At 39.9% G+C, this 15,615-nt stretch overlaps 1 protein-coding gene across 2 annotated transcripts in view; it reads left to right on the top strand.

Annotated features, from left to right (window-relative positions):
* Positions 1-15,615, top strand: part of Unc5c (unc-5 netrin receptor C) — a 338,360-nt gene that overhangs the window by 306,456 nt on the left and 16,289 nt on the right. For both annotated transcript variants that reach the window (XM_034501256.2, XM_076933307.1), the window contains 3 exons: positions 810-1,043; positions 13,835-13,984; positions 15,060-15,224. In XM_034501256.2, coding sequence (XP_034357147.1) covers positions 810-1,043; positions 13,835-13,984; positions 15,060-15,224 — 549 coding nt within the window. The remainder of the gene's footprint in view (positions 1-809; positions 1,044-13,834; positions 13,985-15,059; positions 15,225-15,615) is intronic.

The raw sequence follows: 15,615 nt of genomic DNA on the forward strand, positions 1-15,615 counted from the left end.
TAACCCAACCTCATGCTTTATTAGCCTGGTCTAGATCTCCAGTATGTCTTATCACCTTCCACCCTGCCTCCTGGAAGCCTGTGGAATGTTGACCCTTGGCTGAATGACCTCCCTCTTTGTTAGTATATAAGTTAGGCCATTTAGTTATATGGCAATAAATCAAAATATGGTTGAATTAGCAACTGTCATTTTATAAAAATCATCACTTACACTTATTTCATAGTAAATATTTTTATGTCTAAACTAATGAAATGTTTAATGTATTACATTTAAAAAAGTAGCAGAGCCTTATATAAAAGGCAGTATGTCCTTGCCACAGCTCACCTTGTGGAGATTCTGAGAGCTGAGATTGTTTAGGGGAAAATATACTGTTCTGAGAAATTGGAAGAGAAAATACAGTGATACAATATAATGTCTTATTTCCACCAATTGTTTTTAAATGTGTATTCTTGGGGGAAAGTTTGATATGCTATGGTGGTGCCTCAACAATTTATACTTTTAAATGAAATAAGACATTGGAAGATTAAAATACCAAATCCTCAGAAGTGGTTAATGATCTCAGGTATACTAAAAGGGATGATTTATTATTATCTTTTGGCTTTTCATGTAGATTCCAGGATACTTATGTCAATACCTGCATCAGTGTATAGACAGTAATAGAAAGAGCTAATTCTAAAGAATGAAAACAGGTACCACAAAGTTTGTGATACATGAACTAGAACACAGGACAAGGTTTATCCACCACCATCCATGGTGGCTGGCACATGTCCTTGTTAGCATAAACATATTCCCTTCCCCCTCATTCCCAGGATGTTGTGGTGGTTGGTGAGGAAAACTTCACAACCCCCTGTTACATTCAGCTGGATGCAGAGGCTTGCCATATCCTCACAGAGAACCTCAGCACCTATGCCCTGGTTGGGCAGTCCACCACCAAAGCAGCTGCCAAGCGTCTGAAACTGGCCATCTTTGGGCCCCTCTGCTGCTCATCCCTAGAGTACAGCATCAGAGTCTACTGCCTGGATGACACACAGGATGCCCTGAAGGTAAGTGTTTCCCACTCAACCAACCCTCTTCACCCTTATCTGGAAGCTAAGGTTCGGAGTGACCTTACACACTTGGTGGTGACTCTGAGCAGGTGTGCAAACACATGCATTGTGTCCCAGAGGAAGCAGTTACACAAATAGATGTATCTCAGAGGCCATGCTGATAAATAAGCTGTTTTCTCTGTGCTAATTCCTCCCAAGGGCTACTTTTGTTTACCTTACTTGAGCTCTTTTAATGAAAAATGTAGAAGAATTTGGCAATGAAGCCCGTGAATGGTAAATAATCTGCTTCCATGTTTATCTCAGCTGCGTTCTTCCTATAAAAGAAATTGGCGTAATTGCTCACACTGTATGTTCCTCTTGTGTGCTACTTCATTTATATGCTTTCCCATTCTTTTTACGAGGGCTGTGAGGAAGAGGGTTAGCATTTGACAACAGGCTGCTGCTTTGCAGAATAAATGAGCTTAATTCCTGGTGTGATTATTGCCATTCGTTCTATCCCATTTGAAGCTTCAAGGGATATAATAAGTGCCTTTGAAGAAGTTATGATCTAGAAGGAGGAATAAAGGAAGTGAGCCAGGGTTGAGGAGATAGGCCAGAACATGATGAATGCCACAGCTGAGATGTAACATTCTCTCAGAGTTCAGGAAGAGAAGCTACATAGTATTTTAAGAAAATCTGAACAAGAACTGACATTTGAGTCTTGTTATAATGGAAGGTAAGGTTTTAAGCACCATTGACAGGAAAAAACATTAAGGATGCCAAGATATATGGAAAGGATGAAGACACAAAAGTGAACAGTAATTGCTGCCTTTATGCAATATTTTATACCAGTAAGCTGAGGATAATAGCATCTTTGCATAAGATGGGCCTTAGTTGTCAGAGAGAGTCTGTGGAGTCTACAACAGTTTAAACAGAAGCTAGGCATGATTGGTAATACACATTAGACCCATGACTCTAACTTCAGTGGACAGAGACAAGTTAATAAGAAGATGTGGCAGAGCTGCGATCATCCCAGAGGAAAGAGAAGGAAACAGGGATACAAGGTCCTGCGCAAGCGGCATGGTGACTCACTCAAATAGTGGCTAGAAGATCAAACTTCTGTCTCTAACAATGGCAAATCTAGGATGAGTTGCTCTGTGAATTTATCGATTCAGGGTACTATGATGAATACCATGGGAGAGGAGACCTAAATGTGGACATTTATTCCTTATGGTGGAGGCTGGAAGCCCAGTGCAAGGGTGTCAACAGGGTTGGGCTCCAGTAAGGACTTCTTCCAGGTTTCAGAAAGCCAGTCTCTTGCTGAGTCTTTACAAGGTAGAACTGGTCAGGAAGGTGTGGAAGCCCCTTTATAATGACTTCTATCTCATTCAGAATAGCCTCACTCTCATCATCTAATTATCTTCCAAAAATCTAGTCTCTTAAACCTCTCACCCTGTGGGTGAGGATTGTCAACTATTAACTTTAAATGACACAAACATTTGTTGGCAATAAATAATTTTACTTATGGACTACTGACTGGCATCAAAGGATATCCTAAAGACAATTTTATATCTATAAGTATGTAGAACTACTATGTGATGCAACAGTTCTAAAAGTAACATACACTTTTTAAACAATCATTTATGGGGTTGATTTTCTGAACAGACAACAGATCCCAATGTGTACATACAGGCATCAGTGATGTCATGGTGATATTTGTCTACTGCTCTTAGAAGGAAAAAATCTCCAAATAGAAGAGTAGACTAATGGAAATAACAATTATTACTGAGTGCTTCTATCTACCACTCAAAATTCTACATAATTTTTATTAACTCGTTCAGTCTTTACAATAGCCCACAAAAGAATCATTATTCTACTTAACAGGTGTGGACTTCAAAGATCAGGAAAGGTTAAGTTTCTCTAGGTAACATAGCAATGGCATAGAGAAAGCAAGCCTCGAGTGTGGGCAGTTAACTACAGTTGGTCTATGGAACTAACTTGAACAAAAAGGCAGATGCGGACTAAGGAGAGGTTGCCATGATATGGGAGCAGGAAGGCCAGCCAGCCACAGGAAATTAGAGTACCCGGGGAGAGAAATCAGATGAAAATAGTCAAGAAATCCAAAGGAAGAACATTTTTGACTGGCAGGGTATTTCTTTCTGCAGTTTCTATCCAGAGAATGACTCTGAATTGTGAAAACTGGAGGTTATAGCTCAGGGATCCTGGGAAGCCACCACCAAGACTGTGGCAAGGGAGAAATGAGCAGCCATAGGCAACTGCAGTTCTCATGGTTGGTGTGGCCATCAAGGTTTCCAGGGAAAGGAAGGGACCTTGTTGGTCACTGCATATGTTCTTAATGACTGAGCTTGTTGAGTTTCCTGATGTGGAAGTAAGTGATCTGAATTTGACCGATGTAAGGCTTCCGGTTGTTTCTTTTATCCTCCTTGCAGACATGTGTAATACTTCTGTCAGAATACAAATCATGCTAGAGTTAAATTCTTCCTGGGGGGAAAACAGTAATTGTTCAAAAGCCATGGGGTCTGATTAAAGTGAATCTTCTGAACAATTCCATGAAAAATTATTGCAAGAAGCAAACAGAATAAGACATTAATGGTATCTGAAATGTTTCATACACATAGTTTTATTTCAATGTAGATATACTCAGAATCTCCTAACCTGCCTTCCCAATAGACAAACAGATAACTTATGCAAAAATGTTATACTTTTTTAAAGAAGAAAACACATTTGAGTATGTTAATTATAGAACAGGGATAGAAATGGTCACTGCAAAAGAAGACCGATGAATTGCTCTCAGCCATTGAAAGCAGCCCACGAGTGGTTTGTATCATGGTCAGTGCTTTCCAGACAGACATTTATAAACTCTCAGCATCTAGGGACCCAGCACTTAGTTGGAAAGAAATGTGAATAATGGATGAGGTATTCTTGCACCTCTTGGCCTTTTAATGATGCAGGGATACCAAAATTCTGATAATAAGTAAATGATCTACTCAACACTCTGAAGAGACAGTTCAGCCATGTCTGCACTACTTTACCCATACTTGAATAGGAACCGGGAGGCTCATTAGTTCAAAAGGGCCTCCAGTAGCAAAACGCATACCTTCTTGGCACACTTTCTGCTGTTTCTCACTGATAGTCTGGCATCTCCATGCTCATTTTGTAGTCTTTACACTTCCAAGCTCCATCCATCACCCTTTCTAGTCCTTGCTTCTTTTTTTCTTTGTCATTTCCTTTTTCAATGATTCTTATTTAATACTTCTTTATTACCTTATATGTACAAAATCTATGTGGGTTTCAGAGATTTGTTTCAGGGTTCTTCTACAAAGACTCTGATTGACATTGGCTGGGACTTAGAATTATACAACAATGTTTTCTGTATCTTGTACAGTCACTTAAGAACTAGTATCTTAAACATGTTTACACATCTTTGTGTAAGTCCACTATGGAAAAATACCTTGCATTCTCGAGTTATCCATTCCTCCACATTTCTTTACTTATTCATCTTAGCCACTACTGGACCTTTTAGACATCTCTTCATTTCTTCTAGTACCCCCAGGGAAGCCCCATTCTCTTAATTTATCACAAGGCCGAGAGAGAAAACTCTACTCATTCTCACACTCCATACCTGCTCTGGGACATCTCTCTGCTTGTGGGTTGGATTTTTCTCATTACCCACTATATTTCCTTAAATGTGGACCACTGCTTCTACCAGCCCCAGCAGGGTCTGTTTTGTGGTCTTCCTTTTTACTTATTTTACTCCAAGTATTCTCGCAAATTTAATGTTATTCCTAGATTTGCCATTCTAGGTATATGTGTTTTTAGTCTTCTTCCAACTCACATCACTCACCCATGCAAGTGGATGGGTTCATATTCTAGTCTCAGCAGTAACTTCTTCTTTGTCAGGATCTCCTATATGAACATGCCTCCTAGTATAAGACTAAAATCCCATAAGCATCCACCTCTGTTGCAAGGAAGTTGCTGCTTGCTTTTCGAAGCAGCTTTCCTGACCTTCCCTAGTCTCTTGATCCAAAAATCCTCTTTTCTCTTTATCCATCTCCAGAGAGGACTCATCTCGAACATGTTCTCCCATTGAGCTGTAGCAAGCTATATGGATTTCCATCTCCAGTGATGCACACAAATTAACAAATTCTCTGCTTTTTGTTCAGGCTCATTTCCTATTAGACTCATTACAATCCCAAGATGACTAATCTAAGCAGCTCTTGTCCTTTTATGGACCTCTTCTTAATGCATTGTATTTCACACAGCAGTTGTTTGGTTTAGAACGTCTTCCTTATGCCCATGTCCTGGTCATCATAGACATCTGAATGCCTAGCAGTGATTTCCCCTCTCCATGGATACTTTATAAGATTGGACCTTTATGTCTCCTTGTCTTTGATGTAGTCTCTTTTCTCTAAATCTGGGCCCTGAGAGGAAAGAGATCTTCTTCCTGCTTTATGCTTAAAGGTAACTCCTTGCCACTAACACTTGTAGCCTGGTGTTGTGTCTCCAAGGACTTGACCTTCTTATAATGTTGGAGTTAGATGTAGGAAGTCTTTCTGGATTGTGGAGAAACCAAAACATGGGACTGTGGTGGGTGGGGGTCCAGAGGAGAATTTAATTTTCAATGAATACAATTACTTAGTCCTTATGAGTTATTAGAAAAGATGGTTGCCTGAATATACCAGAACTATAAATTTTTACTTATTAAAATCAATTCTGGGTATTAAAAATATTTTTTAATCTAGTTAAATTTTTATGGGTATGGCTAAATAAAGAAAAGGAGGCTCCCTATCAGTCAGGCTCAAGAAGCCCTGAAACATCCTTTCATCTTTCTGCCTATTTCTTTGAGTTTGGCAGCTTTTGTAACAATTTTCCTGAGTTTTGTTAAGCCCTGAAGCAAAAATGGTCACCTGAAACTTAAAAGCTTCACTTAGCAATTTGGAACCACTGATGTAGAATCAGAATGCCAGCAGTGACTGCTGGGGTAAAAGTCAAGGCCGACAGAAGACAGCAGGCATCTTTTATATACTTTTCAGGATGCTTTCTTCCTGTGCACACGCATGAAGGACCAGTGGGAGCAAAGCTGAGGTTGAGTTCACACAAGCAGATAAAGATGCTGGAAACTGAGAATAGTCTAGAATAAACTCAAATAGAGAGGTCAAGTATGTTGAAAAGATAGAGTTTGGAGCATCACTGACTTTCTTTTTTTCTCCTCCTCCTTGGGTAATTAAAGTAATAAAAATGATGTTTTCTTTTCATTATTTGTAAAGCCTTAAATCCTAATATAAATAGACTAGAAATTAATAGAGAACAAGGTTATATTTGGAATAAGTCTTAAAACTCCCAGAGAGAAAAATACATCTATGTAGAAATAAGTAATTCTGCTCCATTATTAGCCACACCTCTTCATAATAAAGACCCTCAATAAATGCTGGAATCTAAAACTTAAAAGGAGCTATTTGCATTTATTCTGTATGCATGATGTTTATTGAGTTTCTAAAAGACATATTTGTGATGCAGACCAAATTATATACCTTACCACAATCTGGTTTTCTCCTTGGAGTCTCTGGATACAGAGAAAGCTCTCCCTTGGATTAATCTAATTCTCAAATATCCTAATATTCCCAGGAGGGAACAGTAACTCTGTAAAAGAGAGATACAAAAAGAAAGGAATAAAACACTGAAAAGTAGGGAAAACAAAATGGTTTTGATGATGCTCAGTTGACAATGGTGTGATGCCCTCCTGGGCTGAGCTTGCTAGGCAACGTATTCAAGGAGTAGGTGGCTTCATATTCATCCTGCCACCTGTTGTCAACTCCACTGTTGTCCATCTGCTACTGCTTCATGGCAAGCAGCAGGTGACCTCAAAACTAACTTGTCTATTAAACTGTCAAGATCCTGGTTTCTGACATTCATCTATCCATGCATATTACACATATATCAGATAAAACCAAGAAAATAAGCTACAGGTTCTAATGATTATGCTTACCTCCAGGACCCCTGAAAGATTCAAGAACAACCTTATGAAATTTGGCACAAAATAAGGACTAGATCCTATTAATTTTTCTACATGGGCCCTGAGACTATTATGGTATTTGAAAGATGGCAAATCAACAAAGATGTTTATTGTATCTTTGGTCTAGCTTTAGGATGTTTCTTCTTTGGTGGCAGTCTAGCTGGTCAGATGTTGCCATAGCGATCTGAATGGTGTCTCAGAATTTATCTTCTCATTGTCATCTTCTCATGAGATGTGGACTTAGCCCTATCATGTACTGCATAAATGACCTATTTGATGAATTGACTTTTGTAGGGGTCATAGGAAAGGAAAGGTTGTGCTAACCATAATAATACTTCTCAGAGAACACCTACAAGCTGCTGTTCTGAATATGTAAATGTATAAATATCCTCCACAGCAAAAGGACTTTACAAATATGACCTTGTTCCCCTCTTGACAGGGTAGATATAAAGTAATACAAAGTGCTTTACAGTGTAGAGAACTTCCCTTACCTGTGGTCAGTGGGTGTTATAAGGTGTTGTAAGGATGAAAGGGAGATGGGGCAGATGTTTCATTGTTGGATATGAAGACCAAATAAGGAGTCATGAGAAGGAAGGCAAGCAGATTGAAAAAGCCAGGAAAAAAATAGAAAGTAAATTCCCTCCCTGCAAGTCTCCAGAAGAGAAGGCTGCCCTCATGTACCTTAGCTGTATATATTAATGTTTGGTTTGGGCTGATGGCCAATATAGCACAGGACAGTAAGTTTGTATCGCCCTCAATTTTTGGTAATTGCTCGTGGAATTTGAGTAATAACATGTTAAAAAGTAAACAGAAGTTCAGCATGAACTCACATGTACTAGGGTTATCTGAAAGTGCCTGTTTCATGGTACTATGTGAGACATCCTTGCTTACATTAGAAGAATACCCAGGGGACAAGTGACATGAGTTTTCTGTTGAATGGGACCCTTGGCACAGTGCTTTGAGAGCATCACAAACTTCCTTGACCGGGCAGGCTAAAGTGGCAGCTCAGCCCAAGCATCTGTGGCAGCAGCAGCTGCTGGAACAGCAGGCAGAGCCCTGGAAACGAAGGGACTTTGACGGGGAATGTTTGCACATGGTCACTGGCGTCTAGCCTTATTATTATTAAGAATGAAGGCAGGCAGACAGACTTAGGGGGAGGGCAGAGCACCCCAGTGCGAACACAGGAAAGGAAAGTAGCAGCATGAGGTGACATTGACCTGAGCAGGTGGAAGAGTCTGGCTGACTGTCAGCTATTCCCCATTGCCCAGCTCAGCAGCCAGAGGCCTGAAGGCCAGAGGCGGGGACAGCAGGCACAGGGCTGAGAGCTGCCTGCTGGAAAGCTGGCAGGGAACAGGAGAGAGGGACTGCTGCTCTTTTTGGCCTCTGCTTTAGCAAAGTGCAGGCACACTGCTGTGACAGGGGCTGTGGAAATAGCCACAGCAGTAGAAAGAAACTTCTCGTTCCCAAATGACCAGGGCATGTTTCAACATAGGAATAAAGACTAGAAAAAAAAAAAAAAAAAAGGGCAGGTTTCACTAAATCTGAAGGCAGATTTAGTGCAGACAGTCAATACAGTCACTGGGGGCTGGTCTGAGGCTTAATGTGCTTGGTGTACTGAATATGTGATAAGTGTTCTCACCTAATAGAGTTCTGCGAAGATAATGCTCTAGCAAGGCCTTGGACTGGGTCAGCACCAAGGACAGAGCAAAGGGACGGTCCTAGCTCCATAAGCTAAGGCAAACACAAACTTCTGGAGGAGGTGGGCTGGATTCCATGGCCTTCATTCATATCTTTACCTCAATGATTTCTCTATAGTAGCTCCTTACATCCACTAGTGGACCTGTTACTGCTGATCCAGTTCCTTAGTAAAAGTAGATGGAGCTCATTCATATTTTCTGTTTCTGTTAGAAATAGAGTACACAGAAATATTCTTAAGTACAGAGACAGTTCCAAGTAGACAAGCAAAACAAAGAGGCAATTGTGTTTCCTCCCTACTTCCTCTAGTGATCGTGATAAGTTATCAGTGATTTAGTGATCTTTAGCGATACGAAAATGAAATTTAACAGGAATCCTAATTGTGAGACTTTTCTAGAGGGAAGTGTGCCCATGGGTAGAAGGCCCATTATGAGTAAAGGGGCAGGGAGGGAAGAGGTGGCAAATACCACGTGGCTGGACAGTCCTGAAAAATGAGAATTTCTGGTGGTATAGAAAGAACGTAAGAGTCATAGGTTCTCAGGTATGCCTCTGTTGACCTTTCTCTGCTGGACCCAATGTGGGTATATCTTACTACCTGAGAGCCTGGGAGAGCCCCAAGCACTGACCAGAGCTGCTTTATTTTTCCTCAAAGGCCTTTAAAGGAGCTTAAATTTATTACTCCTCTTAAGTGGCTCAGGCTAATGGCTTGGCATGGATAGTGCCTTGGTTTAATTGGTTATTGTGCAAGCTGCTTGTTTCTATGGTGGAATTCCATGTTGCTGCCTTTGCTGCAGTCTTTCATAGGCTTCTAGAATCAATTCAGCCCTCATTCAGCTCTCTGTTGGAAGCAGATGCTACAGCAAGTAGCTTCTCAGATCCAAGGGAGAGTTCCTGGTGACATCACTCGAGTATTCATGTACATGTAGGCATGTGTGCTCCCATGAAGAAATGGGAAAGACATCTGGTGTCAATCACTCTTATGTCATTTTTGAGATACTTTTCAAAGTAAACCAGGTGGCAGAGACAGTTTATCAGAGCATCCTGTAGGTTCACACAGGACACTAAACATTAGAAGTGAGTCTGGCTGCCAATAAGAAAGACAACCTCAACAAAGGAAGGTGACCTTTATATTTCTAAGCACAAACAACCGAGATGATCCTGATGTTTATTATGACATTTATTTCCAAGGTCACGATATTTTGTTAAACCTTCCTAAATCTTTTGACCTTTGGTTCTTATTCTCCATTAAGGCATATGAAATAACCTAACCTTTGTGACTCAAAAACATTCTGTCAAAACACTGTTTTAGAGTGGGTCTCCTTTCAGCCTTGTATAGGTTCACATGGTCTCTATACCATGCAGAACACAAGCAGTGGGCCAAGCTACATACTTGTTGACATAAGACACATCTCAATGACGCTGAGTGACTGTTTCCAAGGAGGCCAGGGGAGGAAAAAAAATTATCTGTAAAGTCATGTTTCATTAATGAGTATGTCAGTTACTGTTATTTCATCATTGTGTCCTTATTGTATATATTAACTAACATGATTTCATGAAGGAAGATTTCAGAAAGACAAGTGTGTTATGTACAAGTCACAGTGTACTTTTAAGTTGAAACGGCCATAGCATATCTCAGATTAGAGCACTGAACACTAGCAATATGAAAACAGCCTAAGAAGCATGTCCTGTGGGTTGACACCTCTTCTGACACAAAATTTACAGGTAAACATGACTGTCGTTTTGTCTCACGGGTGAATTTACATGATTTTTATTACCAAGGTGTTCCACTTACACATTGAAATAATTTATTTGTGCTTGAGTATGTTCTTTGGCTGTTTGTTGTTCTTATTGTTGTTGTTTTTACTTTTTTTATTTTTTGTAACAGTGTCTGAATATGTAGCTCTAGCTGTTCTGTAACTCTCTATATATACTAGGCTGGCCTTGAACTCACAAAGATCCATTTGGCTCTACCCCCTAAGAGTGCTGGATTAAAGGTGTATGCCACCATATCTTGCCAGTACTTAAGTTCTTGTCTCCTGTAAATCATGGGGTTTTTTTCTCAAGATGAATATCTTAATTGTAATACCACTAGTCACTATTTTTCAGGAAAATCTATGTTAAATTTGAGTAATATTCCTGAGTTAATTCCTCACTCAGATATTGTTGTGAGAATAGCTGCTTATACCAACCATCCTTAAGACAGAGAACAAGTTCACACACCTCAAGCCCAGTGCCCCACTGGCTAACAAAAGACAACAATAGTACTTCTGCATTTATTAATCTCACCTTATACCTTTGTTTTTTTTAATATAACATTGAAATATTAATGTGCTAACATGGGTTTATAATTTGGGAATAAAATAGAATTCACAACCAGGTATTTATTGGTTGATAATATATCCTAATGGTTTACTGATAAATGGTCAAGAGGTCATGTTCTAGCTATGCACAGCAGCTTATTATGGGCTTCCTGACTGATGGAGAAATGTGGAGAGAGAGAAAGAGAGAGAGAGAGACCCCCCACTGCTACTAAGTGCTACTTTGTTGTTTGTTTTCTTTCTCTTTAAAAAAGGCTCCCCAAGCCACTCTAAGCCCACTCTTCATGAGAAAACACCCTAGCATGACTTCTGAGAAACTGAATACTAAGCCTTAGTCTTGGACTGTCTCCAACCCAGACTTGGCTTTCAAAATTTCTAGCCATCAAGGTCATGGCCAATAGGCAGCTAAGATTTTGCTAGGTTGTCCATCCTGCCAAGAACACAGATAATGATAAGGAGCTGTCTTCTGGCATTCTATGTTGACTGTAGAAATAGGGTATGCATCCTACATTGTTGGGTACAATTACATCCCAGAATACAATGCATCTTCTTTCAGACATCCCAGGGAGATAATTTGGATGTAATGAAGATCTATAGTAATCAGATAATTACTATCGATTGCTCTTTAGATGTCTTGATGAGGTAATTAGGGCATACTGGAAAGAAGCTAGAACTGATTGATTGGCATGACTGTAATCTCAAAGATTTCTAATTATGTTTCTTTTCTTCTAATGGCTTATAAACAAACATCATTTTAGCTTTAGAATTTGTCAGGTGCCAGGTTCACTGGGAACATCAGCTTTCTCTATTATGCTAACTAGACACTGAACATGATCAACATAAGCTCATTATGTGTTCCTGCTATAGCAGAAGCAACTGCAATTAACCCTCACATTTCTTCCCTGTTCCACGGGCTGACAGAAGATTCTTGTCAGTGAATGGGGTGTGCAGTATTAGGGAGGGTGGCTATGTGTGATAGTGGGCTGGCTAGATCTGTAGGTCCTACTGGGGACCCTGGGAGTCTGCTGAGGTAAGCACAGCAGACCTAGGGCATAGTGACAAGGATTCTGAGTCAGGGTGGGTAGCTGGCTGCTCAGCTCCTGTCACAACTAATAGCTACTCAGCAGCAGCCATGGAGGACAGCAGGTCAATACTATCAGACATCTGGACCACACACTCATCTGTGCCATAGGGATCTTGCCTCATGATTTCCATTAGACACTAATTAGAGGACTCCCTATCTGAGACTATGTTCCCCATTATCCTAGTATTTTCTATGCCTCAAAGGGCCTTTCAGCAGTTGGTGATAGAAGCTAAGAACCCAAGAAGCAGCAGTTTCACAAAGCTGTTTGCATCGTATCCATGATGATATTGAGCTCAGTAGTGACTACATGGCCAGAGTGTGGTGTCTCTGGGTATCTCGCAACATAGACCCAACTTGTCCCCTCTGGTCCCTCTGTATTTCATACCTTGGTTGATCTTCAGTGCATGCAGATAGCATTTTGAATGAATGTCTGTATTCTTGAATTTCCCATTGTTTGGAGAAATATCACCACCAAAGTTAACCATATTTTGCTTTATCTTATTTATAATTATGGTTATTTTCCAGAATCCCCACTTTTAAGATGTCATAAATTTCACATTTTTTAATAATTAAAACTTTGGTAGCATGAGAGAAGTACAAGGGAATTCATTCCATGTATTGATATTAATAACTTACAGTAAGCTGCTGTTTGGATAATTTCAACTGTAGTTGGAAATGCTTCATTAAGTCCCATTAAGCAGCTTGAAGAATGGAAGTGAATATAGACTTTGTCTTTCTGTAACATCTTTATACTGTAAGTGAAGGATGGAGTAGGGTTTCTTCACCTAGAATTTTTGAGAGATGAAGCAGTTTTTTAAAAATCTAATCTGGGTAGCTGTTTGGTTCAGAAACTATTGTTTTCAATCTTCATTATCTGTATGCAAAGGTTTTTTTTTTTCTAATAGTATATATACCCTCCTTTAGGCTCAGTTGGTAAAGTTCTGGCCATGAAATCCAAGAACCTATGTTATAAAAAATGTTGAGTATGATAGTACATACTTGCAATCTCAATACCAGGGAAACAGAAGAGTCAATCTCTGAGGTCCCCTGCCTAGCCTATTTGAAGAGGTCCAGGCTAGTGCGAAACCCTATCTCTGAACAAAGGTGGACATCAAATGAATGTCACTCAAGGTTTTTGTTAGTGCATGTGCGTACATACACACACACACACACACGAAGTCTTAGTAACTATGACTTAGGTACTTTATACATTTCTGTACATTAACTAAACCATAAATGATTAGACTAAGTGTCTAAAATATTCCACATTTTTGGTTGTTACTGGTTGTTGGTTAGTTTTATCAATTTTCAAGGAAAATCTACTTTCTTATCAGTTTATCTCTAGTTCTATCGATATCTTTCTTGCATTTATATTTCTTCCCATTCTCAGTGTCAGTCTCTTTTCTTGCCAACTACAAAAAACAAACTGCTGAGTTTTCACACATTATGATGTAAGTTACACAGGCTACTTGCCAATGTGGCTTAAGACCATGCAAGATGGTCAGGAGTTCATATTAATGGTCTCAGACCCACAGGTGGTAGTATTCATGGCATTATTGAAGTACACTACTCTATCCAACAGACATGGTGAAGAAACTTAATTTACTTGATGAGAAGTCTGATGGAAATTGGGCAGTTCTATCAGTAATATACCTTCCTTTGGGATGTGTCATTGTAGGAAGTTCTACAGCTGGAGAGGCAAATGGGAGGCCAACTCCTAGAAGAACCCAAGGCTCTTCATTTTAAAGGCAGCATTCACAACCTGCGCCTGTCAATTCATGACATCGCCCATTCCCTCTGGAAGAGCAAATTGCTGGCTAAGTATCAGGTGAGGCTACCAAGATACACTAACTACTTGGAGAGGGATATAAGATGGATAATTAAGATTTTATGGTCATAGATGTCTCTTTTCTTGGAGATATTGTCAATGTTTTGGATGCCAACACTTATTTCTCCAAAACAGTATGGGGGCCAGGGTTTTGAAAAACACCCAATAAACATATTTAAACATACTTAAAGGAATAGTTTTTAAAATATTCTTAAAATAAGCATACTCTTATTTTAGTAAGTTAGTTTTCAAAATTCACTGTACTAATATGAACAGCCTCACGTGCATTCAAGGGAGGAGATGGGACACTGCTATCTCATCTGACATACATTGGTTTTCCATCTTACTAGCTAGCATTGCCCCTGCACTTTGCAGAAACCAACATTTGGTGGCTGACATGGTATGTCAGTGAATGGCCCTGTCACTCACTGGTTCTGGATTTGGCACCAGAACCTCATCCTAAACACTGTATTCATTCATGAATCCTTTCCGTGGCTTAATTGCCACAGCATATAGGGTTGACACTACAGTAATTTCGACAGTGACAAGTGAGTATCTGGTACAGGCTTCATGCCTCTCAGGCTAAGGACTGTTCTGTGAGGACTGATTTCCAACTCCAGTGAGGTTTAGCTGCCCCTGCCCTGGGCAAAGGTAAAGGCATGAAAAGATGTGGGACCATCACAACATCCTTTGACTAGCTCTACCCTTCACTAATGCATCACTAGGGATTCCTTTTAATGAGAAATGATAGTGTGGAAGATTTCTTTTAGGATCTTTCTAAGCTTTTCAATCACTTCATCAACAATGGCAGTTTTTCAATAACCGATACTCTGGTTAGTTGTGGTTTCTAGAGTTGATTCCATGGGTTCCATACTCAACTAATCAACTTCCTCACTTTTTGATATCAGCTGTTCTTTAATCTCTCTGCATCTATTTTCTTGTGTGAGGAAAGGTGAGGCCATATTTGGGCAGAGAGCAATCATGAAGTTGGATGAGGTAAAAACCTGAAAAGCTCTACTGTTTGATTGACACACCCAGCATCTCTTGTTTATGGTTACCACCCCATGTCTTCCAGGAAATTCCATTTTACCATATCTGGAGTGGCTCTCAAAGAAACCTCCACTGCACCTTCACTCTGGAAAGACTCAGCCTAAACACAGTGGAGCTGGTTTGCAAACTCTGTGTGCGGCAGGTTGAAGGAGAAGGGCAGATTTTCCAGCTCAACTGTACTGTGTCAGAGGTACGACACTCTTAGGATCCTGGAGAGAATCCTGGGAAAGAATGGTTAGGGGTGGGCAAAGCTTTCCCTGTGCAAGTAACATGGAAGACTTTCCAAACTGTTCCTATGTGCTTAATGCAACTGGGAGAGGAATTGTTTTTTCAAAACTAAGTTTTCTTATGCCATCCATTTAAGATTCATACTGTAACTTATAAAAAGATATCTGAGAACAAGACATGACAGTAAATCCTGGTAATCCCCAACACTCCTGAGAATTGCTTCAAATCCAAGGGTAACTTAGCTGAAGTTGTGAGTTGTAGGCCAGACATAGCCACATAGTTAGACCACGTTTTAACACACTACAAGAGAAACACAATTGAGATTTGAACTTCGAGTGCAAGGTTTTAGTAGT

This window comes from Arvicanthis niloticus, chromosome 4 (assembly GCF_011762505.2).
Source record: "Arvicanthis niloticus isolate mArvNil1 chromosome 4, mArvNil1.pat.X, whole genome shotgun sequence".
In the NCBI taxonomy this organism is placed as follows: domain Eukaryota; kingdom Metazoa; phylum Chordata; class Mammalia; order Rodentia; family Muridae; genus Arvicanthis; species Arvicanthis niloticus.